General features: G+C 47.2%; 10 protein-coding genes across 10 annotated transcripts; 4 read left to right on the top strand and 6 right to left on the bottom strand.

The window, feature by feature from the left end:
- Positions 1 to 529: 529 nt before the first annotated feature.
- On the bottom strand, positions 530 to 2355 carry N7510_000739 (flavin-containing monooxygenase; the record flags this gene model as incomplete). The annotated part of the gene is made up of 4 exons (XM_056972668.1): positions 530 to 663; positions 727 to 881; positions 934 to 1467; positions 1523 to 2355. 4 exons carry the CDS (start codon positions 2353 to 2355, stop codon positions 530 to 532), a joined length of 1656 nt encoding a protein of 551 aa, XP_056837785.1.
- A 630-nt stretch (positions 2356 to 2985) lies between these two features.
- Positions 2986 to 4271, top strand: N7510_000738 (uncharacterized protein; the record flags this gene model as incomplete). Its single annotated transcript, XM_056972667.1, has 3 exons — positions 2986 to 3177; positions 3254 to 3780; positions 3839 to 4271. The coding sequence occupies 3 exons, from the start codon at positions 2986 to 2988 to the stop codon at positions 4269 to 4271; spliced, it is 1152 nt and encodes a 383-aa protein (XP_056837784.1).
- Positions 4272 to 4703: 432 nt separating this feature from the next.
- N7510_000737 (Zn(II)2Cys6 transcription factor domain-containing protein) lies at positions 4704 to 5145 on the bottom strand (the record flags this gene model as incomplete). The annotated part of the gene is made up of 2 exons (XM_056972666.1): positions 4704 to 4952; positions 5005 to 5145. 2 exons carry the CDS (start codon positions 5143 to 5145, stop codon positions 4704 to 4706), a joined length of 390 nt encoding a protein of 129 aa, XP_056837783.1.
- A 704-nt stretch (positions 5146 to 5849) lies between these two features.
- On the top strand, positions 5850 to 7408 carry N7510_000736 (class I SAM-dependent methyltransferase; the record flags this gene model as incomplete). Its single annotated transcript, XM_056972665.1, has 10 exons — positions 5850 to 5873; positions 5929 to 5981; positions 6034 to 6090; positions 6146 to 6175; positions 6229 to 6270; positions 6322 to 6435; positions 6499 to 6524; positions 6571 to 6757; positions 6835 to 7263; positions 7318 to 7408. 10 exons carry the CDS (start codon positions 5850 to 5852, stop codon positions 7406 to 7408), a joined length of 1053 nt encoding a protein of 350 aa, XP_056837782.1.
- A 1566-nt stretch (positions 7409 to 8974) lies between these two features.
- Positions 8975 to 10149, bottom strand: N7510_000735 (uncharacterized protein; the record flags this gene model as incomplete). The annotated part of the gene is made up of 4 exons (XM_056972664.1): positions 8975 to 9060; positions 9104 to 9609; positions 9668 to 9943; positions 10007 to 10149. The coding sequence occupies 4 exons, from the start codon at positions 10147 to 10149 to the stop codon at positions 8975 to 8977; spliced, it is 1011 nt and encodes a 336-aa protein (XP_056837781.1).
- Positions 10150 to 11273: 1124 nt separating this feature from the next.
- Positions 11274 to 12380, top strand: N7510_000734 (ankyrin repeat domain-containing protein; the record flags this gene model as incomplete). The annotated part of the gene is made up of 1 exon (XM_056972663.1): positions 11274 to 12380. The coding sequence occupies one exon, from the start codon at positions 11274 to 11276 to the stop codon at positions 12378 to 12380; it is 1107 nt and encodes a 368-aa protein (XP_056837780.1).
- A 5774-nt stretch (positions 12381 to 18154) lies between these two features.
- On the top strand, positions 18155 to 19698 carry N7510_000733 (uncharacterized protein; the record flags this gene model as incomplete). Its single annotated transcript, XM_056972662.1, has 3 exons — positions 18155 to 18395; positions 18451 to 18541; positions 18606 to 19698. 3 exons carry the CDS (start codon positions 18155 to 18157, stop codon positions 19696 to 19698), a joined length of 1425 nt encoding a protein of 474 aa, XP_056837779.1.
- Positions 19699 to 20342: 644 nt separating this feature from the next.
- On the bottom strand, positions 20343 to 21223 carry N7510_000732 (sugar O-acetyltransferase; the record flags this gene model as incomplete). The annotated part of the gene is made up of 3 exons (XM_056972661.1): positions 20343 to 20703; positions 20783 to 21019; positions 21123 to 21223. The coding sequence occupies 3 exons, from the start codon at positions 21221 to 21223 to the stop codon at positions 20343 to 20345; spliced, it is 699 nt and encodes a 232-aa protein (XP_056837778.1).
- Positions 21224 to 21685: 462 nt separating this feature from the next.
- On the bottom strand, positions 21686 to 22655 carry N7510_000731 (uncharacterized protein; the record flags this gene model as incomplete). Its single annotated transcript, XM_056972660.1, has 2 exons — positions 21686 to 22059; positions 22121 to 22655. The coding sequence occupies 2 exons, from the start codon at positions 22653 to 22655 to the stop codon at positions 21686 to 21688; spliced, it is 909 nt and encodes a 302-aa protein (XP_056837777.1).
- Positions 22656 to 23702: 1047 nt separating this feature from the next.
- Positions 23703 to 25543, bottom strand: N7510_000730 (uncharacterized protein; the record flags this gene model as incomplete). The annotated part of the gene is made up of 2 exons (XM_056972659.1): positions 23703 to 25008; positions 25059 to 25543. 2 exons carry the CDS (start codon positions 25541 to 25543, stop codon positions 23703 to 23705), a joined length of 1791 nt encoding a protein of 596 aa, XP_056837776.1.
- Between the last annotated feature and the right edge of the window lie 62 nt (positions 25544 to 25605).

Genomic DNA, 25605 nt, shown 5'->3' with positions numbered 1-25605 from the left:
CTTTCGGATGAGTGTGATAGGAAGCAAGTATCGTTCCAGCATGTATTTTTCAACCAGTCTGCTTAGAGCAACATCCTCATGTTATCTTCGGGACCGTCAAGATACGCAACAGGCAATTCTGCGGGAAATATGCATGGCGAAGTTCCTTCCATCGTTCCAATTGAATATGAGTCAGGTACTGTAAGCCTGGCTTCCAGTCTTATGGCTATCATAATCTTCGCGTTCCGGTCTAAGATCATGCTACAGTCGGTTGGTTGGTTGGTTCATGTCATTTACCCTGACCCCTCGCAGTGAAAAGCGATATGCAGGCTACAATCACTTTCTAACTCATGCTAAAGTGCAGTACCTTCACACTTTTGCGACTTTTTTCCTGGAAAATAATTCCGAAATGCGCTAACCTGCATACAGCTTTGTAACTTTGACGTCGAAGGGCCTCTGCAATTTTGGTACGAAGTCTAACTCGCTTTGCTTATGCTCGTGTGCTTTTCTTATGTCTAGCCGAAGGATTTGCAAAGACTGAGGGACACGCTCATTTCAAGTAGAATCCCAAATCGGCGCCTTCGGCCCTCTCCCACTCTAATTCTCCATTACCAAGGAACAAAAAGCGATCTGAAGTGTTGTACCGGATGTCAAAGTCCTCGCCGCGAATGCTCTCAATTGCCTCTGGAAGCACAGGTTAGTACCCCAATCGAGTTAATATCTGTTATACAAAGTCGGAATACTTGCCTTTAAAATGCAGTACGCTTCCTGGATACATAGCCGTAACACTAGTCCCATTGTTATACCAGGCATTGCAGCCCTTGCTCCAGACGGTGTTTTGAAGGTTTGCTCGGGCATAACGATTATAGTGGCGTACAGCAGAGTCAGTGACTGCGATGGATCTGTGCGGACATCAGCTATAGCCAGGTACTAGAAGATCGAATAGGAACGCACTTGATATCCTCGCGGGCGATCTTCTTGACCCATTTTAACATATAATCAGCACTCCAGCCAAGCATCTGAGGCACACTTCCATGACCAATGGGACAATTTGGCCCAGCGAACATAAAGTAGTTTGGGGTTCCGGCAGCACAGATTGAAAAATATGCCTCCGGTGCTTTCTCCCATTCCTCATCTAGCCGCCGACCATCCCGACCTACAAACTCCCACCTCGGGACAAAGGTAGTGTCGAAGCCAGTGGCACACACAATCAGGTCAAAGTCGTTCTCTTCCTGGGTTGTGCGGATTCCTGTTTTAGTAATTTCCTCAATGTTATCAAAGCACCACTCCGCATTGGGCTCCTGCATTGCCTCAAGATATCCGTCGCCGGGGCTCAGCCGGCGACATCCAATTTCAAATTTGGGAACAAGCTTCTCGATCAAATGGGGGTTCTTGCTAAGGCGTTCTCGCATGAGCCCCTCGGTCGCATCAGATATCATCCGGTTCCCGTCAGAGCCAGAAAGCATCAGTCGGTAAACAGAGTTGACTCTGTGTTGTGTCAGCGTACTAGATGGAGAGGAAAAAATGGCTAGATCGAACCTACGAGCACTCAACCCGTTTTCTATACTCTAGGAAGGCGGCGGGGTCATGCCGGAACTTTGCCCTCTCTTCCTCGCTGTACTCGAAATCGGTGCCCATGCCGTCCTTAGTGATGTCCGGACACAAATTTACCGACACCCAAGTTGGATGGCGAACAAAGTTAACGATCTTTGCAGCCTTAGGCTGTAATGCCGGTACGATTTGAATGGCAGACGAGCCGTTGCCGATGACCGCGATTTTCTTGCCCATGCAGTCGTAGGTCTTGTCCCAGGCGGCTGTGTGAAGGAGTTTGCCAGAAAACTGACCCAGGCCGTCAATATCCGGCATTTTCCAACGATTCAAAATTCCCGAGGCATTGATGAGAACGTCTGCTTCGTCATGGACAACTGTACCGTCGTTCCCTTTGAGCTCAATCGCCCATTTGCCTCGTTCTTCGTTCCATATCGACTTGACGACCCGGGTGCTGAACACGATATGATCCTTCAGCTCGTACTTGTGTGCCGTGTCGATTATATATCTTTCAATCTCGGGGCCACCGGCGTAGCATCTGGACCAGGACGGGTTTGGCTCGAAGGGAAAGACATAGCTGTGCGCAGGAATATCGCATCCCACTCCAGGATATATATTCTCAAACCAGGTTCCTCCAACTTCGGGGTTCTTCTCGTAGATGGTGAAATCGACAAAATCGAGGGGCTGTTCGTGCTTAAGCTTATATGCCAGGATCAGCCCAGAGAAGCCCGCACCAATACAGACCACTCGGAGCCTACGAGCCTGATAGGCATACCGGCTGGGATCTATGGTGACGGGCTCGTTGAAGACGAACTCATTGGACGGCATGATGGGTTGTGGTTGGGTACGATTGAGGTTTCTCTTTCTATCGCGGCATGACAGATCGATGTGCTCTGTGTCAGAATTATGAAATTAGGGAGTGTCCTGATGTCCTTAGCGTCTCGCTAAGTGCAATTAGCGGCCTCACTACTATTCACCAATTTTGTGTTAATTGACGTTGTTGTGAAGTGGATCATGTTGAGCGCATAAAAGCACGCCGTCTCGAGCGACCACTGGCCCCACCGCTGCAGGGATGCGAATCCTAGACCCTAATTCTCGGCCGTCTCTTCTGGCCCGAGAGCGAGAGGAAGGGAGAACTTCAATTGGATAGGGGATTTGGCTGGTCTGGATGCGAACGAACGGGACAGGCTAAGAGAGTACATTTGACTGTTTGGACTGAATTGATAGAGAAAGAAGCAGGACTGGTAACAGCGGCAGCCCCAGGCGGTTGTTTCCGCCCGGGGGTCTACGCTAGTCTCACGGTACAAGTGGAGACAGGGAAAGTGGCTTTTTGAGATTGGGATTGTGCCCAAATCTTCTCTGCGGAGGTCGCAGAAGTATCTTCATCCTCTCAATAATCGATGGGATACACTTATTGCTCTATGTCAGTATCGATGCATCCCATGGTAACTTGAAGCAATGTCACAGAGTCCTTTTGGCGACCCTCCTGCAGGCATAGATCTCTCTGAGAGTCGCCTGGAGAGAAACAATGCCGCTGTCATTACAACCTATATCCTTGCAGTCCTTGCGGTTCTGTTTCGCTTCTATGCCAGATTCAAAGTACAGCAGGCAAAAATAGCCGCAGACGACTGGATGATCCTCACCTCGCTTGTATGTTCTCCCAGGGACATATACGTCTCTTGACAATTCTCAGGTTCGGTTGTTCACTGTACATTGTAGCTTTCAGTCACTGGGAGTCTCGTTTGCACCATCATTGGTAAGTTGGCATTGCGATTGTTTGGGACCAAATCTGACTCTCCTCCGCGTAGGAGGAAATTATGGCCTCGGAAAACACGTTTGGGCTGTACCCATCCTTGACGTGGTGGAAGTGGTTCAGATCTTATTCATATATGTGATCCTCTACGTCGTCAACGTCCCATCAATCAAATTGTCAATCCTTCTGTTCTATCGGCGAATCTTCGGCATGACCAAGCCGATGTGGTTCTGCGTTTTTCTCACTATCGGCTACTTTGTTTCTTGCATGATTGCCTTTCTGGTTTGCTGTCGGCCGGTCTCCTACTACTGGACACAATACGTGGATCCTAGTGGAGGGAAATGTGTCTTCAACCTCTTCCCCTTTTACATAGGCAATGCTGCGGCGAACGTCACTACGGATGTGATCATCTTGCTTGTTCCCATTCCTATAGTGTGGAAACTACAGATGAAATCCACCCAAAAGCTGTTGATCAGCGGAATTTTCATGCTAGGCGGGTTGTACGTCTTCACTGCAAAACATTCACCGACTTCTCAGCTAATTCTTTCTTCTTTGTAGTGTTTGCGTCGCAAGCCTCATCCGGATATACTATATGACCTTCCTCAAAAACTCGCTCGATGTCACCTGGGTCATGGGAGACATTTTTATCTGGTCAAGTGTCGAACCCTGCATTGGTATTGTGTGCGCTTGTCTCCCAACCTTGCAGCCACTTCTCCGATACACGATTGCCCGAATATTTGGAACGAGCAGGGAACGATACATGGATAACTCGGAGCCGATAGCACTAGTCAAGAGAAAGAGTACACGACGGAAGCCGCACATGCCTCTTGACTGGGATGAGGCCTTGCTAACGACCAATGCCGTACAAGTCGAAATGGGTGATATCAGGACAGATGGGAGCGAGGATGGCAAAATCACAGTGAATACGGATTTTCGAATGGGGGAGGAGCAGCGGCAGAAAGATTCTATAGTGATGAGTGCCAGCACTTGAAGCTTTGCCACCATCTCAGAGGGAGTACAGAAGGCTATATATACAGCATGGTGGCCAATTGAATTTCTAATCAACTTGGTTCTCCGTTTGGAAGAGGGTATAATTATTTCCGACGGCAGCGGCATTGTTCCTAATCTGCACCAGGTTCATATCACATATCGGTGCAGATTTCATTACGGTACTGTATGGACGAGTCTTGCGCAAAACGGTACAAGTACTCTCGCAAAGATGCGCTGTAGAGACACTTTGACGACTGTTTGTGCAAATCTCTCATTCGCCTGATTTGTTGATCTTATACTATTCCCTTTTTAGAAGAACCGAAGTAGACAATAAAACAGCGGCGGCGTACAATAACAGAAGCTACTATTTACTGTGAGCCTTGATATTGTTCAGTTCTCAAGATGTGAGCATCACAAGAACATTCCCAAATCGCTATTTGTCCAGTATGCTTGCATAATAGTTACTGCCTCTTGATCCGTTGACAACTTTTTGGACGTTCCAGATAAACCATGATATCTCCTCGGGGGTTCCAGAGCGGAGTTTGGCAGCAATTCGACACAGTCCAACATCAAAACCCAATAGCTCAACACCATGAGCTTTGCGTCTACGGTCGCTTTTTGGATCGTACGTACACTGGCATGCTTCGCTCGTACATCTCATGCGTGAAATTGTACCAGAGCACTATGTTGGGTATATTAGCCCAGTCGGCAAAAATTGGATTGATAATTTTGACCTTCAATTTTCTTTTCCGACACTCTGTGCACGCAAGAGAGACATTGTGTCGCTTTATTGTCGACGGGTTCACTTCGAAAGATTGCATGAGGCATTCAAATTTCGCGGGCAGGAGCTTGCGCTGAGTCCCATTATCTGGCATTCTGAGGATCTGTGAGAAATTCAAAATCCAAGATGGTGCGAACCAGGCTATTTAGTCGTCCAGTCCATACTCCCAGTTCTCTTTATTTGCTAGAAAATTAGTCGTCCATAGCAAACAAAGAATCCATTCAATAAAACCACTGGCTTGTTGCTAACAATTGAGGCAGATGCAAATGAAAGCCCGTGAAACGACAACGCACAGTGCTTCAGTGAAGGCGCTTTCAATGTGTGCAAATCCGTGCATAATGTCCCCAATGGTAGACCTATATACCGTCGATCACATCCAAGCCCTAGCAGAAATCCTGACAGAACCCTATCCGAGGCCCTTACTATCCCGTACTTTTGTCGTTCTTTATAATGCAATCCCCCCTGACCCACCGGCTAGACCACGGCCCAGCACGGATCCTCCGTGCTCCCGCCAGTGGTCCATTGGTTATGTTCCGACGATCGCCCCAAAAGGAACGCGGGCCACTAGAACACACAGGGTTAATACTACCCCTCTTCCTTCCCTACTCGGCCTAGTACAGTGCTGTCGTAGTGAATTGTGTGGCGTGGGCACACCAACCGCTAACTAGCAGGATTGACACTGCCAAATCCTTGAAACTGTCTCTTAGGTCTCTTCTCTCCCCCAGACTCCGTGACTGCTGGTGTCTTTCTCGTGAGGAACTATATTATTATCTCATCACCACATACACCTCCCTCGTCATGTCCGAGAAGCCGATCGCCGTGGTATGTACCCCAACCTCCCCGGTCGCATTTCTTTCCAGATTCTTATCGCACTCAGGACCCGGACTTTTATGCCGCCCACGATGCCTACCAGCCCAGTGATTTCGAGTCGTGGGTGTTTCTGCCCCTCTCCGATGATACTCTAATCGCTAATCCAGACCAGGGAGACGACCTCGCTCGCCTCGTCGATTTATCGCGGTGTCATGGAAAATGGCCGACGGTGTGCATGACTATCATAATAGATTCCCGACATTATTGATGTGATGATTGAGCAGATACCAAGCGGTCAAAGAGGGCGAATACTGGTAATATAGCGCTGTCTGGTCTATGGGATTACTGGTCTGACCGAGTCGCGCAGGTGTCCATCGGACGAACAACATTTCGAGAGTTTGGAAGCTGGGTACGTTAATTGATTCCCACAGAAATATAGCACAGTACTAATATATCCTAGACACATCCTCTGCATGATCCTCGATTCGGCCTCGGAGAACCCGCTGTTCCAGGCGCCCCTAAAGAACCCCAAACATATCCTCGATCTTGGCACCGGCCGAGGCAATTGGGCTGTGTACGTGCCATCTCCTGTCGTTGAAAATATATGACCTGAGCGAGCTAAACCTTTCTTATATAGTGATGTCGCTGATATGTTCCCGGACGGTAAATATTACAGACTCTGCTCCGATCGCGTCTAACCGTATTCCAGCAAACGTCCGCGGCGTCGATCTCTACCCCCCTCCGCTGGACTGGTTGCCGCCTAACTGTGTCCTGGAAGTTGATGACGTGCTCCAGGAATGGACATGGCGCACGGCCTTCGACCTGATCCACCTACGCCAGATGATCGGCTCGTTCACGCCCGAGGATTGGACCAAGCTGTACAAGCAGTGCTATGAGTGCGTCCACACATATAAACCCCAATCCCAATCTCAGTCCCACAACCGTGATTGATCAATTCTCACAAAAATCCTAGTAAACTCGCCCCTGGTGGCTGGATCGAACAATGGGAAGGCGACCCAGTAGTTCTGTGCGAGGACAACACAATGCCGAAGAACTGCCACTCGCAGGCTTTCGGGGACGCGGTCAAGGAAGCAGGCAAAAACTGGGGCCACTCGCTAGACACGATGGCTGAGATGCGGCAATATATGGAGAAAGCCGGGTTCGTCGATGTGCACGAGAAGAACTACAAGATGCCCATCGGGCCGTGGCCTAAGGATCCCACTCTCAAGGAGGCCGGTCGTCTGCATTACCACCAGTGGGCGGCTGGCATGGAGGGCTGGGCAATGTACCTGCTCACTAAGCATGGCTCGCCGCAGCCGTGGGCGAAGGAGGAGGTGCAGGTTCTTATGGCGAAGAGTCGGACGGAGATTCAGAATCCGAGGATTCATTTTGTTCAGCGCGCGTGAGTTTTCTCCTCTATTGGGTAAGTTCTGGGTATAAATGACTAATTATCTAGGAAACGCGTCTGGGCTAGGAAGCCTACGACCGAGGAGCTGGAGGCGAAGGAGACGAAGAAGGATGGATATGCTGCCCCTGCTGCCCCCTAAGATCAAGGAGGAGTCTGCGAAATTATCGCATTTGGACATAATTCATTGATTGCGAGACAAACCTTTGGGCCATGATTCATTCCTTTGTTGTCGTATAGTCAGTCAGCATTCCTTTCCTGCGAAGCAGATGTACAAGCGGGCACTAGCCGGGAAGGAGAAATGCTCAGAGAAGACGACCCGTCGACTCTCTCCACTATTAATAATCTCGAGGTTTTATATCGGGGCCAAGGCAAGCTGGACCAGGCGGAGCGGGTGTACAAGCGGGCGCTAGCCGGGCGCGGAAAAAGCGTTCGTAACGGATCACATGTCGACCCTTGAGACTATTAATAGTGTCGGGGTTCTATATTGGAGTTTCTTCCCAACCTGAACCGGAAGCTCGCGTAATATCTCACAACTTGGACACAAATGATCAAATGATAATCGTAGTCGTCTATGGCGTCTAGGCATGCAGCACCCAGAGCTAGGCTGTGTCTGGTGTGGATGTCGAGAGGCACCTCGATGTTTATGGCTGCATGACTTCGCGTTCCTGAATGTATTTTGTCATTCTACCTCCTCATTTCATTGTCATGTTCTCAATCACTTTCTATTGGTGAACTCTCTCATTGATGTGAAAGCTAACCCTTCGCTATTTCACCATGCCTACATGGATACGTGTCCAGCCAGATCTCAACTCCCTTTGTGTCCGTTCTCCAGAAAACGCAAATTAGCCGATCAAATTAACTTCTTAAGCGCTGTTGGTGATATCAATAAACTATGAATCTCTGCAAAGTATCTTCTGTTGAACAGTGTCGTCGTACACCGTGTGATCGCCATGTTGGTCCACCCTAGTATGATGTTATATCTTCCACCCATGCTTCTGGTTCCACCTTTTCATTTGGTTTTTCTTTTCCCCCCTTTTAATACTTTTTAGTGTCCAGTATTTACCTTCAAGGCTGATTGAAAGGTTTATAATCCTGGTCATCCCACTGTAATGCGCACTTTTTGTCAGATTCAACTTTTCGATCACCACATCACCACATTATGCAATGGAAAAAAGAAGAATTGACCGCACTGAAGACCTTTTTGTGAAAATATTCTTATCTTTCTTGGCCTGCGCGAGTCATTCTATGGAACAAAAAGTTTCGAACAGGACGTACTCGAGAATCCCTACGCGGGCAGTACAATCGTCTTAAATGGGCCTGGGAACCTCGCCTTGTGGACAGAATGCGCGTTCAGAAAAAGCATCGATCGTCACGACGATTGGAAAGGAGAGCAATGCAGGCTTCTTCTTCTGACTCTACTGTCATAGATGACGACATTTTTGAGAATGAGCCCAGCTCCCCAGAAGGTTTACAGTCTTGGTCGGATTTTGAAGCCATGTCTGAACTCGAAACAGAAGTTTTAGAAAGTCTGTGGGGGTTGACATTGAGTAAATTCTCCAATCTAACTTGCTCCCAGCTACTAACCTTCGAAAGTACTCAGTACAGACTGTTAGGTTCTCGTTGTGTTACATCTCGCTTCCAGCAACAGATCCCCACATCCTGCCGAGACCGGACAGTTCAGCGAACACATATCGTCGGAGGAACGTCAGCTAGGGAACGCATTCGTCGAAGCGGCAGCAATGGGATACGCCGAGACGTACGTAATCACATCCCCCGAAGTCTTTGAGTATGCTGAGAGGCAGAATATAATATTCTCATCCGAGCATAGGCATACTCAGCAACCCCGCTAGAATCAACATAAAAACCGAGTAAGACAAAGCCACCGCTTTCGATGTCACACCTCCAACAGATCCAATCTCAAATCCAAGCGTGGCGTTCCATTCCGGCTTCTTTCTCCCTAGAATCAACTCGTCGGATCGTTCCTTATCAATCGTCCCCTCAAAAACTATAGTGAGTCTACCGATAAGCTGAGTACCCCTGTTATTTGCTGTAAAATGCCCTGAAGTCTCTACCCATGCGTTCCGCTGATTAAAAGACCCCGAAATGCTCGGCGTGGAGATGGGTCGAGCAAAATAATGACTCTCCGCGTTATCCTTTGCTGTGAGGTAGCTTCCGCTGAAGAACTGCTGATATTCGAATGGTGTATCGCATATTCCGGAGACGTTGAACTTGAACTGGAATTTGCGAAGGAAATATGTACTCATCGTGCCTCTGAACTTGTAAGACTCGCTGTCCGTCTCAGTCATGTTGTAGAACCACCAAGTTTCATTGTAAACCTGGCTACAGCGCAATTAGTCATTTCCGGATTTATTCCGCGTCACTCGAATTAGTGGCATACCTATAACTAGAGCTGAGATGAATCTCCTGAAACTCGCTATAATTGGCCGTGTCGTATTGGTTGGTCAGGTTATATGCCTGGTCCCATCCGTAGATATCTAGGAAAAAGGGATCGGGCGAGGGTGTTTCAGGTGCGACCCTTTCAAAGCCTGCGATGGCATTCATAGAAATCTTGAAAGTGCTGTTTTCGTGCTCTACACAAGTGGTTCCGTCATAAATAAGCTTGTTTGGGTTGTACTCCGGGGAGAACGTCAAGACGAGGGTGCCATTGTAGTAACTATTGTCATGGATGAGTTTTTCCGGTTATAACCGTGGTTCTTAATCGACAAGCGGTACGCACGAGCCAGTATCGCTATAATAGCTATAGTCGAGACCAGTGACGTTGTCTGGGCGTAGATTGTTATCAACATCGTAGGGACTGATGCGTGAAAAGACTGGCTGCACCAGGAGCAGAAGTAAGTAGAAAGTTCCGATCGGCCACATGATTTTTTTACCAGTTTGTTTTTCGCTTCACTGGGGCTATTCCCCCTTTAATATCCCGATATAACCACGCCATAAGCTGCCAAGTACCTGCCAAGGTTGCCAAGCACAAATACGAGTTTGATCCATTTGGCATTTGGAGGCGAAGCGTTTGATTCTTATCTCGTATTCTTGGTCTAGTTAGTCCTATTGGAAAGAAATTTTTGATACTGTCTTGGTACTTTAGTACGAATGTACTAGGAGGAGCGAGTGAACTAGAGGATGACTTAGAAGCCAATCAGCAATATCGGATTCTGACTCCGATAAATACATAGGAAGTGCAAATCCTTCTTTTACTTAAGAACGAACCGTCGATATTTCGGCGTAGAAAAGCCCCCGATCTTTAATTCGTGAGAATTGTAATGGATGCTGAAAATAACCTCAAATGTAGCCATTTTCGGCTCCTTTTTCCCGTCCCTTAGTGTTGGGGTGTAATTAACAGGTAATACACCGTATTAGCAGTATAAATATATATGAATCTATGTAAATAATGTTATCATATTGTATTTGGACTCTTGGTGGGCTGTTAATTGGCCAACTCATTTCGAAATATTGAAATTTTACTTTTATTTCTCATTTCAATTTCATTTCAAGGGGCTGGTGTCTAATGAGTCATCATTCTCGTGAATTTGACCGAGCCAATGGCTACAGATCAAGTCTGATTTCTTGTCACCTCAACTCGCAGCATGCTGTTGTTCTGTTGATTATCACGTGATCGTCTATTGCCTATCTAGGACTAGCTCGATTTCAAGGCCAATTTCAAATTTCATTCCAAGCAGCCAAATTTCGGAAATTTCGGAATATCGAAATTTCATTTTGAATTCCCTGATCTTTCACAAAAATGCAAACAGTTCAAATCAAAAAAGCGGCAGTGGATCTCTCCCACCTGTCATTCCCTTCCAAATTGTGCCAGTTAAGCCTCCACTAATCAAACACCGAGATTACCGGGCGGTGAGTCTCTTGGAGCTTCAGGGAGGCGGCAGCAGAAGGGTTGTCTGACTTCTGCGCAGTACCCTCCTATCCCACTAGCCCACCAGCGGATCTTCTCCGAGGCGAAATCTGTCCCAGCGGCATCGTTCGAGCTTTCAATGATAATGCTTCTGCCACAATTACCGTCAGAATTACTTCTCCTCATCGCGAGATTCTTTGAAACAACAAGAGATATCAACTCATTGTCTCAAGCGAATAAACGCCTTCATGCTCTCCTTGATCGATATCTCTACACACTGGATGCTCAGGGCTCAAATGCCGCTCTATTTTGGGGCGCTCAACGTGGAAACGAGGACACAGTGCGAAGGTGTTTACAAATGGGAGCAAAAGTGGAATTGATGGAACTAGGCCGGACACCATTATCCTTGGCTGCAGAGCATGGGCACGAGGCAGTGGTGAAGCTATTGCTTGAGACAGATGGGGTAGACGCCGACTCGAACAGAGGAGAGGATCGTACACCTCTATCTTTCGCTGCGGAATACGACCGCTGGAAAGTGGTCGAGCTATTACTTGAGACAGGCCGGGTAGACGTGGACTCAAAGGACAATGACCTATGGACACCTTTGTTTTATGCTGCCGGTTCTGGAAGTGAGAGAGTGTTGAAGTTATTACTTGAGACAGGCCAAGCGAATGTAGACTCACGAGACTATAGCCGCGATACACCCTTATCCTGGGGTGCAATCAAGGGACATAAAGGGGCAGTGAAGCTCTTACTGGAAACAGGAATGACGGTTGTGCATTCAGAGTCAGAGGGTTTATTTGGTTGGATGGGTCTACACTCGGCAGCACAGCAAGGATGGGAGGAGGTCAAGAAGCTATTGCTTCGGACAAGACAGGTGGATAGGAATTTGAGCGAATCCGAAGGATGGACTCTGTCCTCTCTAGTCGCCCTTGATGCATGTGAAGCGACCATGAAGCTCCTTCTTGAGACAGACCGGGTCGCCTCGGATTCGTGTCATACATCCTTTTCTTGGGCGGCAAGATATGGCCGTGGGGCTGTAGTGAGATTATTAATGGAGACAGGTCAGATTGGCGTGGACCCGAAGGATTCTACACGCTATATGCCATTATCTCTGTCTGCTAAGTATGGATATGAAGCCGTGGTGAACATATTACTTGGAACCCATCTGCGAAGCATGTCTACTAACAGACCTCAAAACGGGGAGAATTTCGGTCAAACCTTTGGGTCCTGGCCCTATGGTTAAGCGCCTATCTTTCATTGCTATCTTTATTGTCAGAAAGGAAAATTACGAGTGGTGAGATAAAATGATCTCTGTTTCTATTTTCCCCCTAAGAAAGAGTTCTTCATATTCATGAGCGGGAAATTTTATCTATTCTTCTATCTCTAAGTTTTGATCAGAACTCTTAAAAGGCGTTTTGATTATACGGCATTCCCTCTTGAAATTTCGATATTGTTATCTGTCAAGAATTGGAATTCCTACAGATCACATAACGTTACAGGGATTTTACCCCTCATCAATATTTCCTATTATGTATTAGTCATTTGCTAGTTAGTGAGCCCTCTAAATTGTTGGGCATTCCCAGATTTATCAGAATCAGAGATTTATTTCTTCGTGAATTACACGTCCATGTGGGACTGTCGTACGCCCAGATCTTGACATTATCTAAAATATAGTCGCCCCTAGTGATCTAGTAAATATCAGTCATCACGAGATCGTGCGTAAGTCGGTACATGATAGGCGATGGTCCAATCGCTAATTATACTGTAATCAGAAGTGAACTATTGCCAACAGACCATGGACATTACAACCAGGAATAACTTATTGTTCTACGGTACTGGATTCGTCATTCTTTGTCTTATCTGGCGGAGTGTGCAGCTCGGCTGGCGGAAATATCCTCAATCCCCCAAAGCTCAGAGAGTCCTTTTTCAAATCGCAGTTGTCCTTTTTCTATTTAATCTTTGTACTTATATATATGCGGTGTTGGGGGTGTTTGGCCGTTCGAAAGGCTATGTGTCGTTCTTGGATTGGTTTTCAGGGCTGTAAAAATACTCATTACTCCTAAGGCACGGATTGCTATTGGAGCCGACGTGTGGGCCGTTGTTATATTTCAATGTTATCTACGTCTGCCAGCGTGCGGAAGCAAGGTGATACTTATTTTTATTTATATTTAGGACTGTTGACACTGTTTATCATCCATATAAATACTATCATACCAATAACCGAATAAACTTAACCTTTGGTTGTTGATATATCGAGTTGTGATATAGCATTTGCTATGGTGTTTTGGGTTGGCCTACTCGCTTGGGTGGCCTACTGACCCGAGAATTACGTTACTGTACAGTCGTTCTCGAAATCGCCTTGACCTATATACGAGAAACTCTTTCCTGGCCCCACTGCCGAGGCTTTACACCCATCATTTATTGAGCTGGCCGCGTTAAATCGAAGGCGCACTAAAATGCGCTGTGTACTGCATGTTACAGTACCCTGCTATGGAAATTGCGCTATGCGTGTAAAACCTCGGTGGAATTCCATGGAGTCGAATAGTGGATCTGCAAATCATGTGGGGAGGGCTGCCTGGTGCTCAGTAACCTGATGATCTTCTTGGCGGCTTCAGTTCTCCTTCTCATGCCTTGCGGGTGTGCTTGTTGTCACCTGTTAGGCTGTCCCTTTGACCCAGAGAACAACCTCAACAAATGACACTAGCGGCCAACAACCATTTCTGACCACTTAGCGGCTGTTTGCAGGCGAACGTCTTCAATCGCTCCTAATAGTGTAAGCCTCAACTGATATTCGCTCGCCTTTAGTCTGCCGTTATAATACGCCTAAGAAAATGACTCCCAATCCTCTCATTAGCCATGATGATTATGGCGTTCAACAAAGCATGGTGCTTGGCCCATGGGGTGATACATCACAATATGCATCAACACCTGGCAAACTTCCGTTGGTCACCGGCCTCCCCGTCCGACATAAGCTGCATCAAAGTCGATCGCATCTCCCCTATCGATTACGCCTCGCCATTACAAACTACTTCGCAAAGAATAGACTTCCGTTACTCTAGTTCGGTTATTCGGAGGAAGGTCGAACATATGACGAGGATCCACCGACTTGTACCCACTACTTGATCGAGTGGAAGGTTAACCTCAACAAAAGGACGGTGGCGAAAGATATAGAACAAGATCTGGTTCTAGCCCCTCGATTTCACCAGAGACGCTTTTTGCAACCAAAGCTAAAGGAGCTACTGAACGAAAATATCCATATCGAAAACTTGAATCGGGATGACACGTCTGTTGTCGTATCCGTCACTCGGCAGAAGGGTCTCACTGTGAGTTTTGATGGAACCGACATCGATTGGACCTCTATAGAAAAGTAGCAATTCGATTGGGGAGACCTTTTTCTTGCTGGCAAGAAATTGAGACTTGTTACTTCATTCAATTACGTGGAGAACGTTTCGACCTCAACCCTAAGTGGCAGGACGACTGATAAACGAGGCACTACGTCTGCTACCTAGCGGATGCTTCACGAACGAGACCGACAGATCTATGCTAAGGAAGCACCTGCCTAGAAAGAGGCGTATGCTTTGATGCGTTGTCCTGGGCCCTGTGAACTAGGCCCGCACTGCTGGTAGGGTCTTTACGGAAAGTAACACTATAATCTCTACCGGGATCAGCTGGAAATCTTGGTTAAATATGTGCAGGGCGGAGGGATTTTACAGTCGCATGAAGATGTGCCTGGTATGATTCGCGAGCAAATCTATAGAGCAGAGAGATAACGACTCGACAGACCACGGGCAGATAGATACTTTTACAATGCTTTCCCGAGTAGGATTCATAATGGTCATGAAATGCGACGGCTCCATCGGTCCTAAGCTATGGTGGGTAGTCGACGGGCTCTGTCACGCCCTCTTCCTACAAGGCACTGGCTAGAACCTAACCGATCCTTGACTAAAGTATTCTCGTATTCTGGGGAAGTCATATGTGACCCTGTAAGCACGGGCCAGAGCCTAATCAATCGTTGGCTAAAGTATGCTCGTATTCGGAGGAAGTCATATGTGACCCTATAAGGCACGGGCCAGAGCCTAACCAATTCTTGGCTAAAGTATGCCCATATTCTGGGAAAGCTTATGTGTCCCTAGAAGGCACGGGCCGGAGCTTAACCAATCGTTGGCTAAAGTATGCTCGTATTCTGGGAAAGCTTATGTGTCCCTAGAAGGCACGGGTCAGAGCTTGACCAGTCGTTGGCTAAAGTATGCTCGTATTCTGGGAAAGCTTATGTGTCCCTAGAAGGCACGGGTCAGAGCTTGACCAGTCGTTGGCTAAAGTATTCTCGTATTCTGGGAAAGCTTATGTGTCCCTAGAAGGCACGGGTCAGAGCTTGACCAGTCGTTGGCTAAAGTATTCTCGTATTCTGGGAAAGCTTATGTGTCCCTAGAAGGCACGGGTCAGAGCTTGACCAGTCGTCGGTTAATGTATGCTCGTATTCTGAAGAACCATATGTATCCCTATAAGATATAGGCTTGGGGTCACCCAAGAGTTAGGATAAATTATTCTAAACAGGCTAATCTATAATCCAAAATCTTGAATATATAAACCCAAGAACCTACTTTTCAAGAAGAGATTTTATATCTCAAATCCTCATACAATTGTGATAGCAACCGGTTCCTATCTCAAACAAAGATCAAAATGTGGCAGTTTATGCTTTTATGTTTCCTTCCATTGGCTCTAGGTCAAGGAGCTGGAGATCTTTGTAATTATGGTGGTGATTCATCTGTAAGTATACTTCCTATTCCCTTCCTAATGTTATTACTACAAAGATGTATCACTCTTACTGACTATCTCATAAAGGCTTCAGGCATCTGTGAATCTACAAGTTGGTGTAATGACAATGATGGTGTCTACTCATCTGGAAACTGCCCAGATGCTGCAGATGATGTCAAATGCTGCTTTCTTCCATCATGCGGTGGCTCTAACAGCAATTGGTGTGCTATTTCTGGTCAGGGGTATTGCGAAACTGGCACTTTTGTCAGGTTAGTAACTTGGTTTCTTATTCGGTTATTTAATTTGTTTCATTTATATTCTGCAATTGAGTTATGCTTGAAATCGTTATAAGACATCAGCTAATAATGTTTGATATCTAGTGGCCTATGCCCGGGCCCCAGCTCGTATAAATGTTGCGTGAATTAGGGCCTTAATTACAAGACCATAGCGGTATGAGCTTGTGGCGCAGACCGTGCATGAAGACACCTTCGTCTATTATGTGACCAGCCTGGAGGTGCCTGAGGCGACTGTGCCTGGCACGTGGTATGGGTTCTGTACATAGTTGGCCTCCTTTTGTTTGCCTGTTTTTTCTGTTTTTTCTCTTTTCTTCCAACTTGGAAGTCCCACCGACCATGATACTCAGACTGAATACCATCGGTTTCGTTGTTTTCTCTTCTGACCTGACTGTCCGGTCACATATTACGTCTGATGTGATATCTGGTCAATCATGTATTTAAGACTGATATGTGACCAGGTAGTCAGATCAGGAAGAAAACGAGAATGTAGTCAAATTGATATACTGTAGTCGACGAGACTTCCAAGTTAGAGAATGAAAAGAAGAAGAGAAACAAAGAGAGTCCCAAATATTTACAGAATCAGATCGCGCGCCAGGCACAGTCTTGGCGTTTGTCGCCTCAGGGCATTGTGGCTGATGACTTGGCGGACACCGTGGATAACGCGATTGGGCATATTATACAATATGTGAATGGTAGTATTTATTTTTGGCACTTAGCTTTCATGTCCACCTCGGAAATACACTTCGTAATTCTTATCCCATCCCTGCGGGTGAAAAAAGAAATCTCTGAACACATCTCATCGTGATGAGCTTATCCATTGCATGCGAGGACCACTGTCTTTCAGAAAAAAATAATAACTATTACTCGATAGGGTAACCTTGACCATTTTATTGCACATATAAGAGGTGCGTAGACTCTTCAATTGCATGTGGAAGGGTTTCTGACCAGTCAAACAACTGCACACACCAGAAAATGCTTCTGCTTCTAAACGCGGGCAACGATTGAATTCTATTACCTATGATTTATGCGCTGATCAAATACCTATATCGACTGTTTGGTCATTGTTCTCACAATTATACCATCAGTACCTTCATTCTCTTCTGTTACAGTATGGGGGTTCCATTTATAGATTTGCTCATATCGGAGCGCTGTGGGTTATCCATCGAGAACAATTTGACCAAATATATAGAATAAATGCACCTGATCTTCAGTTGATTACTTAAAGTATCTTACCCTGGGTAGCGGTATTGGTTCTGCCATAGTAAGGACTTCGAAACTTCTAGTCAACTTAGAAGTCGACAAAAGGTGAAAAGAGGGAAAACGCGGAAATGACAAGCTTCCCTCAATGTTTCCTCTGACGCCCCTCAATTATTTGTCAGTGCTGGCTGAGTGGCCAAGTTCTAAATTTAAATCTTTCTCATTTCCCGATTTTTCCGTTTGGGTCCGTGCGAAAATACGGAAATGACCCGAAATGTACGTCTTGTATATGGTATGAAGGTCCAATGGCAGATTCAGATCAACACGTGTACTTGCATATGTACTACTAGGGTGATGGAAGGGGGCTTGGGACATGGATTCCATTGCCATGAGAGGTTCTCATGCTGACTAGCAGCAATAACAGGGCCAAACAGTCTCTCCTCTGCCGGGGAACCCGGCTCCTTCTAATCCATACCCCTCTCCGCGGGAGAATTTAAACTATAGCAAGCGACAGCCATCTAACCATACTGTATGCGGAAAAATTGCGGTGGTGGCTTCCCCACACCATGTGCACGGTCCAAGGCCCAGGCTAGGTGCTGGGGAGGGGTTCGGCATTGTAATCAAGCCCATATAATATTGTCGGCATTTAATGAACCGAGCCGGAGCACAGGATACTTTTAAAAACATGCATATTCTTATTCTCTTTTTTCTTTTTCAAAACAATTGATCTCCATTATCAGTTTATCAGGCTTTCGAAATTAACAGAACGATGAAAGTCAAAAGCCTTTTGGGGCTAATGCCACTTCTTGCCCCTACTTGCGCAGAGCTTGTGCGTCTACCGCAGTCGATCAGCGACAATCCTCAGTTGGGTGAAGTAAATATCCCCAGGCGAGACAACGCCCAACATAAAACCTCATGGCCATATGGTCCCTTCAGTACGAAAGGTAGAGATATCATTAATTCTCGCGGCGACGTGATCCAATGGGCCGGAGTCAACTGGCCTGCACATCGTAAGTCATGATGTGACAAAGAAAAATCAGCTAGTGATACTAAGAACTTGTGAAGTGGAAACTATGATACCTGAAGGGCTAGAATTCAAGTCCGCTGCGGATATCCTAGACGATATGGCCGGAATTGGATTCAACTTTATACGATTGTGAGACTCCTCGAAATCGTTGCTTTCTATTTCCTTTGGAAGCTGATGAATCGGAACGATATAGAACTTATGCCGTCGAAATGATTGATCAAATCTACGAGCGTGACGGTATGGATGTTCCTCTCGAGCAGGCTATGCTTGAGGGCTTGGGCCAGGTAAATGGCAGTAAGGTCACCAATGAAATCGTTGCGCGAAATCCTAGCTGGACACCAAAGACAACGCGCTTCCAGATCTGGTCAGATATAGCACGGCTCGCATTACAAAAAGGTATTTTTATCCATCCGGACACTCAGATGAGTACCGCCGAGTGGTGCTGTTCGCATACGGACGGCAATGGATGGTTTGACGACGTGGATTTTGATGTCAGCCGATGGCATCGTGGTATGGCGTACATGGCGACATGGGCGAAGGGACATCCCAATGTCGTCTCCATGTCACTACACAATGAGCTGCGGGAGTCGTGGAACCGAACGAATCTCTACTACGACTGGATGACGCTTGTAGGCAATATGAGCGCCGGTGCGGACACAATCCATAAAGCTAACCCGGACCTGCTGATCACTTGGTCTGGGATGCAGTACGACCAGGACTTGTCGGCACTGACAACACGGAAGAATCTGCTTACTGCGCCGTGCTACAAATGCACGGCTATTCGAGATGCACACCGTCGATCACCAGTGTATTTCGACCTTGACAGCTATCCCTGGGCAAACAAGATTGTTTGGGAACTGCACTTGTACGATATGAGCGAGGATATTGATACTGGGACGTGTCCCATTATTGAGGCTGCCTTCTATCGCAATGGCTTCAATGCTTTGGGCATCCCACCGCCAGCGGATGGATGCCGTCTCACTGGCGACTGCCCGCCGGCACAGAGGTTGACACCAGTGATTCTCTCTGAGTTCGGCAATGCCCAGGACGCCAGCTTGTTTAACGCGACACTGCAAGATTGCATCCGAACCTTTACCAAAGCTCATCATATAAGCTGGGCTATGTGGGCGTACGCTGGCAGCTATCGGGTGAGATCTGGTGCTCAAGGCGTGACCGACACCTGGGGTTTAACAAACGCCGACTGGAGCGGGTGGAATTACCCAGAAGGTATTCAAAAATTCTGGAAGCCTTGGGTAAAGTCCATGAAGCCGACCAAATATACTTAAGAACCTATTAGGCAGTTTGCAGTACCTACATTCTTCAACGAAGTATCTCTAGGAAAGGAATACTACCCCATGGGAGTTAGTGGTACGTAGATAGGTCTGGTAGATAGGGTTTGCTTAAATAGGAGTATATGCACCCCTTTCTTTCTCGATGGTCCGAATTTTCTTGGTCGCTAAGTTGCCATCTATTACACGCATCTCGTGGTTCATGAGGTTACGGCCGAATGTATTGTGTCGTGTGGTAACCAGGCTTGTTGGTGGCTATGCAGTTAAGAGTGCCTTCCGGGCTATCGGGGTTACTGGAGAATTTGATTGTGAGACCAGGAAGCTAAAAGGAGGAACAGTTTCTGCAACTACAACACAAATTCTTCAACACCTCATAATCACCGACGCACAAAAGGAATTTTTGATTAATTTGACGTAAATAATACATCATCGTACTGATAAAAAAAGACTACAAGTAAGTTTCTTGAAATCTCGGCAGATTAATATGTACAACTAGGATTCATAAAATTGATAAGTCGAACGGCGTTAGACAATAGTATTTTACTGAGAGAATAAAGCAGGGTTCTGAAGACTACGACCTTGATTTTATGCAAGGATGGGTTTTAGATACCGACCCCTAAGCCAAACTACTTACTCTCTTCCTAGAGTTCCCTCGTCATCGCCCGATATGGATTGGCCGGATCATTCTCCTCCTCTTCCGCCGACTGAATGGTCTTGCGGACCCTGCACGGAGTCCCGACCGCGACTGAAAAGGGCGGGATATCCTTCGTCACCACTGAGCCCGCGCCAATGGTGCAGCCCTCACCGATCGTGACGCCTGGCATGATAACCACATGCCCCCCAATCCAGCAGTCATCGCCGATGCGGACAACCTGTCCAAACTCAACCATCTTGCGCCGCGACAGGATACTTGTCTCATGGCCCGCCGTGAAAATCCCAACATTTGGACCTATCTGGACCCGGTCTCCGATGATGACCAGAGAAGTATCCAGGATCGTAATACTGAAATAATGTCAACCATCTATTCCTAGACAGACTCCCAACGGAACAGAAGATATTTCGTAGTGTAATTTTTACTCACTTCCAGTTCAAGAAACAATCCCGCCCAATGATAATATTACACCCATAATCTGGCCGAAATGGCGGCTCGACAAAGGTGCCTTCACCAACCCGTCCGACAAGCCGTTGCAGCCGCTTGAATCGCTCGTCGGCGACCTGTTCATAAGTGACCGTGTGCGGGTCGAGCAAGTTGTACTCGTGGGTCAGGATGCGGCAGCGGTGGCGGGCTTCCAAGAGGCGGGGCACCAGGGGGTTATACCTGGTCCGATGAGCATTGGCCATTCCGGTGCTCGAGTTTCGGGGAAGGATCAATTGGCGTTGTATGGATAGAACTCGAGCTAAGGATGAGGATAGACACGTACAGCATTCCGGAGATCATCTTCTCGTAGTCCTCGCACATGGGCACCTCAGCCAGGTCGCGGGCGAGGGCGATGAGTTCGGGGTTCTTTTCCTTGGATGCCATGATTGAGTATCGTATACTTGTATCAAGGTCTTTATCAACACTCTGACTTGACACTCAGGTGATGGTGTTGGGGAATCAGGCAGTTTTTTATAGTGATTGCTCTTGGGGGGATGTTAAAATAAAATCTCCGAAGATTTGCCGGGCTAAGAATGCCAAGAGTGGGTCTAAGAGATCCAGCACTGATCCAGCAGCAGAAATGAATAGAGAATCCGATGAATAGCTAAGAGAAGAAAAGTCACCCAGATGAGAAATTAGTATCTAAGATATTCCTTGAACTCTCCAGCAATCTAAGATGATCCCAACATAACTAAAATGCAGTTGTTGGTTCTCCCAATTGAGACCAGGACTTTACGTCGAATCGGGCCTTGAGAGTACGGAAATTCTCAGAGAGCTTTGCCTTCTATTTGATGATGCCCTGTTGTAAGATCTAATTTAGCTCATTATGCAAAAAGTAAAATATGTTCAAGACCCCAATGCAGGTGGCAACGAATAGCTCAACTCCGTAACAACGCCTTTCTCCCCATCCTCCCCTGAGTTGTCTTTAATAATCATCTGTTGTCGTCGGTACATTTTCCAAAAGACAAAGCTTCCATGCATCTGAGCTGCCGAAAATGCAAGGTGCAGAAGTGGAGTGCTAACTTTAAATGCAATCTGCCACTTATGCCACAAGCTACCGAAGAGGTACATTGTCACAATGGTCTCGCAAAGTGTTCCAGCTGCGGTCGTAATACAGGCTGAGAAGAAGAGTCGGCGGAGGAACCTGTGGCGCTCGGGAAAAATGCGGTAAAGCACAATCGCGACATGAGGGAGAAATTCGCAGACAATGTCGAAGGCACCTACATAGAAAGGGACATGGTTAGGATGAAGTCTCAATGGATAATGTCAAGGAGAACTTACCCCAGACTGTGCAGAGAATAAACTCAATATCCGCATCTGGTTCGCGGGCAAGTTGTAGGCTGATTGCGATCGCAGACTGGCCGATGATAATGGTCCCGATATGATGCGTAATTGCAACAGGAGATAGTTTGACACGATAGAGGAGTTCAAAGATGTACATGGCGATCAACATTTGAGAAGCAACAATGAGGATGTCGCCCATTGTGACTATGGAGCCAGCAGCGAACGAGGTGTGGAAGTTTGCATTGAGAAATGTGATATCGATGAATGGGTACACGGCCAGGATCAGGATCAGGATCTTTGTCGTTCCGGCGATGTGGTGGTTGATAAAGCCCCGTCGGTTGATGTCGCTCAAATTCGTGTAAATGGGTCCGTACAGCCATCGGATCAGGAATCCTTCTAGGACGTAGTACCGGACTAGGAAGAGCACCACGAAGGTGATGGAGATGATCAGGGCACAGAACGGCGCCAGGCTTGAGATAGGCTGTAGTGGTTTGTGCTGTAAACTTGAGTCATGGCGAGCGAATATGGACATCGTTGCGGCTTCATGAATGGCATGAAAGAAAATAAATATGTTGGAGAGAATGGAGAACAAGATAGGCCAAAGCTCACAGGAAATGGAAGTAGCCCAATGGCGAAAAGAGAGAGAGAATTAAAACAGGTACAGAGAAGGGAAAAGACCGAATGAATGCTGTGAGAAAGGAACGAGAATGTACGGGGAAAAAAACTGGGGAGAGTTGAATAAGCGAAAATAATGGGCCTAGCCAGGAACAACCACGTAAGCTCATGTCTAGATAGATCCGGGGCTTACGGAGACTACCAGTGTGCTACGAGCCTCTAAGGGTGTGGATTATGAAAGGGGAATAGGAAGGAACGGGCGTGCCAGAGGATGCAATTGTGGGTCAGGACAATTTAGGAGAACGAAGACACCAGTCAGAGACCAGCAGACCCTGATCGCCATAATTAAGCGGCCGCTAAGCTTTGCCCGTCATAAAGTTTAACTTTCGTTGCTTGCTGCCTAAGCAACGGCTCGGAGGGCGTTTCAGGCAGCAGAATAAGCCATCGTTTTTATTTTTGCCTCATTGGGTTGGATCAATCGATGTCTCAGATAGAGATCTAGATGTTTCGATTTCTATTTGACATAATTATGCGACTAGCTTGATGCCTGCGAAGCATACTCGAGCAACAACAATAACTTGCCGCAGAGCAGTCACACCTACCCAGATTATTGCGGTGAAAACTGCAAAAGAACTCAATCATAGCACCCGAGTGGTAGTCGTGGTCTCCAGATGAACAGAAAATTTCAAAATGCCGTAAATAACCGAAGGGGCTTTCAAAGGGTTGAATCGACCGACATGGTTCGCGAGTGTACTACTAGCAGTCGGCCGACGCCGGTCCTGCTGGGACAGTTTCAATTAAAAAAAAGGATATATCCACCGAGCTGAAATGATTAGATTGTATCGACTGAATTAGATCAAAAGGACCCCATCTCTGACTAAGTACGTCCACGTCAGCGTGCCCCGGAGGAGATAGGGGCATCTATACCCCAAAACACACATGATCTTTAATCAAACATGCCGCTTCAGTTCACTGAGGGAACTTTTATATAGAGCAACGGGGCATGTTGTTGAGTTCCCAGAGTATCTCGCTCTCCCACCGTTCCCTGCTCCCACGGTCGTTTTAACGTGCACTTCCATGCCAAAGCTGGCTCAAAAAACATGTTTGTGATAATGTCGCTTGTCTGGAGATGATAGAGCTCCATAATGCGCTCATTTGTCAGGATGCCTGACTTTTTGACCCGCTCGTATGCCTCCTTGGTGTCGAATATAATATCCAGCGTCAGTTCAAATGGCCCGGAATTTTTTGACCGAATGATCTTGGCAATTTCCAGCATCGTACATTCCTCGGATGGAACAGCCTTGAATTTCAGTGGTGCTAAGGCTTCAGACTCCAACTGCATCAATTGATCCTTAGTGAGGCCTGGAACCGCTCGATCCTGGGCTTCATTTTGCATACTGACTGTGGAAATCGGAAAAAGAGTGGTTTGTTCGTTTTCTTGAAGGTCCATCAGATGGTATAAGTTGAATCGGAATACAGGACCAGCAGCAAGCTCGTGCGGCGATAGTGGTGACGCAAAATTGCCTGTGGTTGCAACTTGGTTCTCGTATGGCATGTGCAGAATAGATGCCCGAGCATTGTTTGCTATGGTATGTGAGAGCTCTTGCGAGGGAGCCACCACTTCGCCGAGGATGCCCAGATCATGGGAAGCCGTGGGGGTGGGTTCCAGTGGTCCCATAGTGCCATTGCGACCGTAGAAATGGAAAATCAGTCGACATTGAGGCGATTGATCCAGTTCAGGAAAGAGATTCTGAGTGTATGCGCGAACTTCCTCTAGAAACTCGTCGATCTGGCTAATGAGTATCGGATCGCGAATGCCACCAATGAACACGGTCCTATATCCAAGCTTCTCGACGCCTTCGAGCTTCACCTGGTATACTGGTGTTGGTACAAAGCGTGCGCCGCGCACTCGGACAGTCTTTTCTGTCAACTGCTCGTATGAAGCTTCGTCCAGCTCCAACACCCCGCCGGGACCGGGCAATTTGTCCGGCCGAGTCTTTTCATATAATGTATGCGCAGCAACGGATAAGGGTGTGCAACGCTCTCGCGGTGATAAAGGTGTGAGATCAAATGAGTCTTTTCGTACGGTAGCAATCATCGACCGACCTTTGGGCACAGCGCAGATGCCACCGCACTCCATGATTTTTCCCATGTGCCAGGCGACACCTGGTTCAGCTCCATTAATAATAGAGAAAGCTGCAAAAGGAGCAGGGTCATATGAACGGCCACCAAGGATAATATCAGGATTTGACTCGAGTGCCTTGAGGTATCTGTTGCGAATGAGAGATAGTTTCAAACAAATAACAATGCCTTCACTCACGGCTCAGCACCCATTTGGGCCACAACGTCAACGGCCCGATCAATGCTATCTTCTGTCAATTCCTCGACCGGTCCACATGGTCCCACCTTTTTGTTTCTAATTCGGTCCTTGACCAAATCACGACCAATTCCGGCAGAGATGGTAGCGACCTTGAATGAGAACCCGTATTTCTTTGCGATCTCTTGCACCATCTCCAGCATCTCCTGGACATGCTTGTCGCTACCATCACCACCGACGGAGCCGATGAGCACTTTAATGCCAAAATGGAAACAAGCCTCCAGTATGGGCGTGAGATCCCGAATATATGACTCGCGGCCGCAAGTCATCTTGTTGAGACCAAGCTTGTATGGACCGCCATCTGTTGACCCGCTGTCGACGATAATAGCCTTCGGCTGGAATTGTTTAATGCCGTACCAGAAATGATCCAGCCGATATCCATAGCCCAGCATGGCATTAGGCGTCAGGATGCTGAAGTCGGTCGCCATGACTGTATCTGCGCTATTTATTCCGCCGCGACGCGGTCTAGGAGACGGGGAAAGTGTGTGGT

Source organism: Penicillium lagena, assembly GCF_028827675.1.
Source record: "Penicillium lagena strain IBT 129212 chromosome Unknown utg000001l_segment0_segment0, whole genome shotgun sequence".
Taxonomy (NCBI): domain Eukaryota; kingdom Fungi; phylum Ascomycota; class Eurotiomycetes; order Eurotiales; family Aspergillaceae; genus Penicillium; species Penicillium lagena.
Note: the sequence above shows the minus strand (reverse complement) of the source record. Positions and strands in the feature narration are given on the sequence as shown.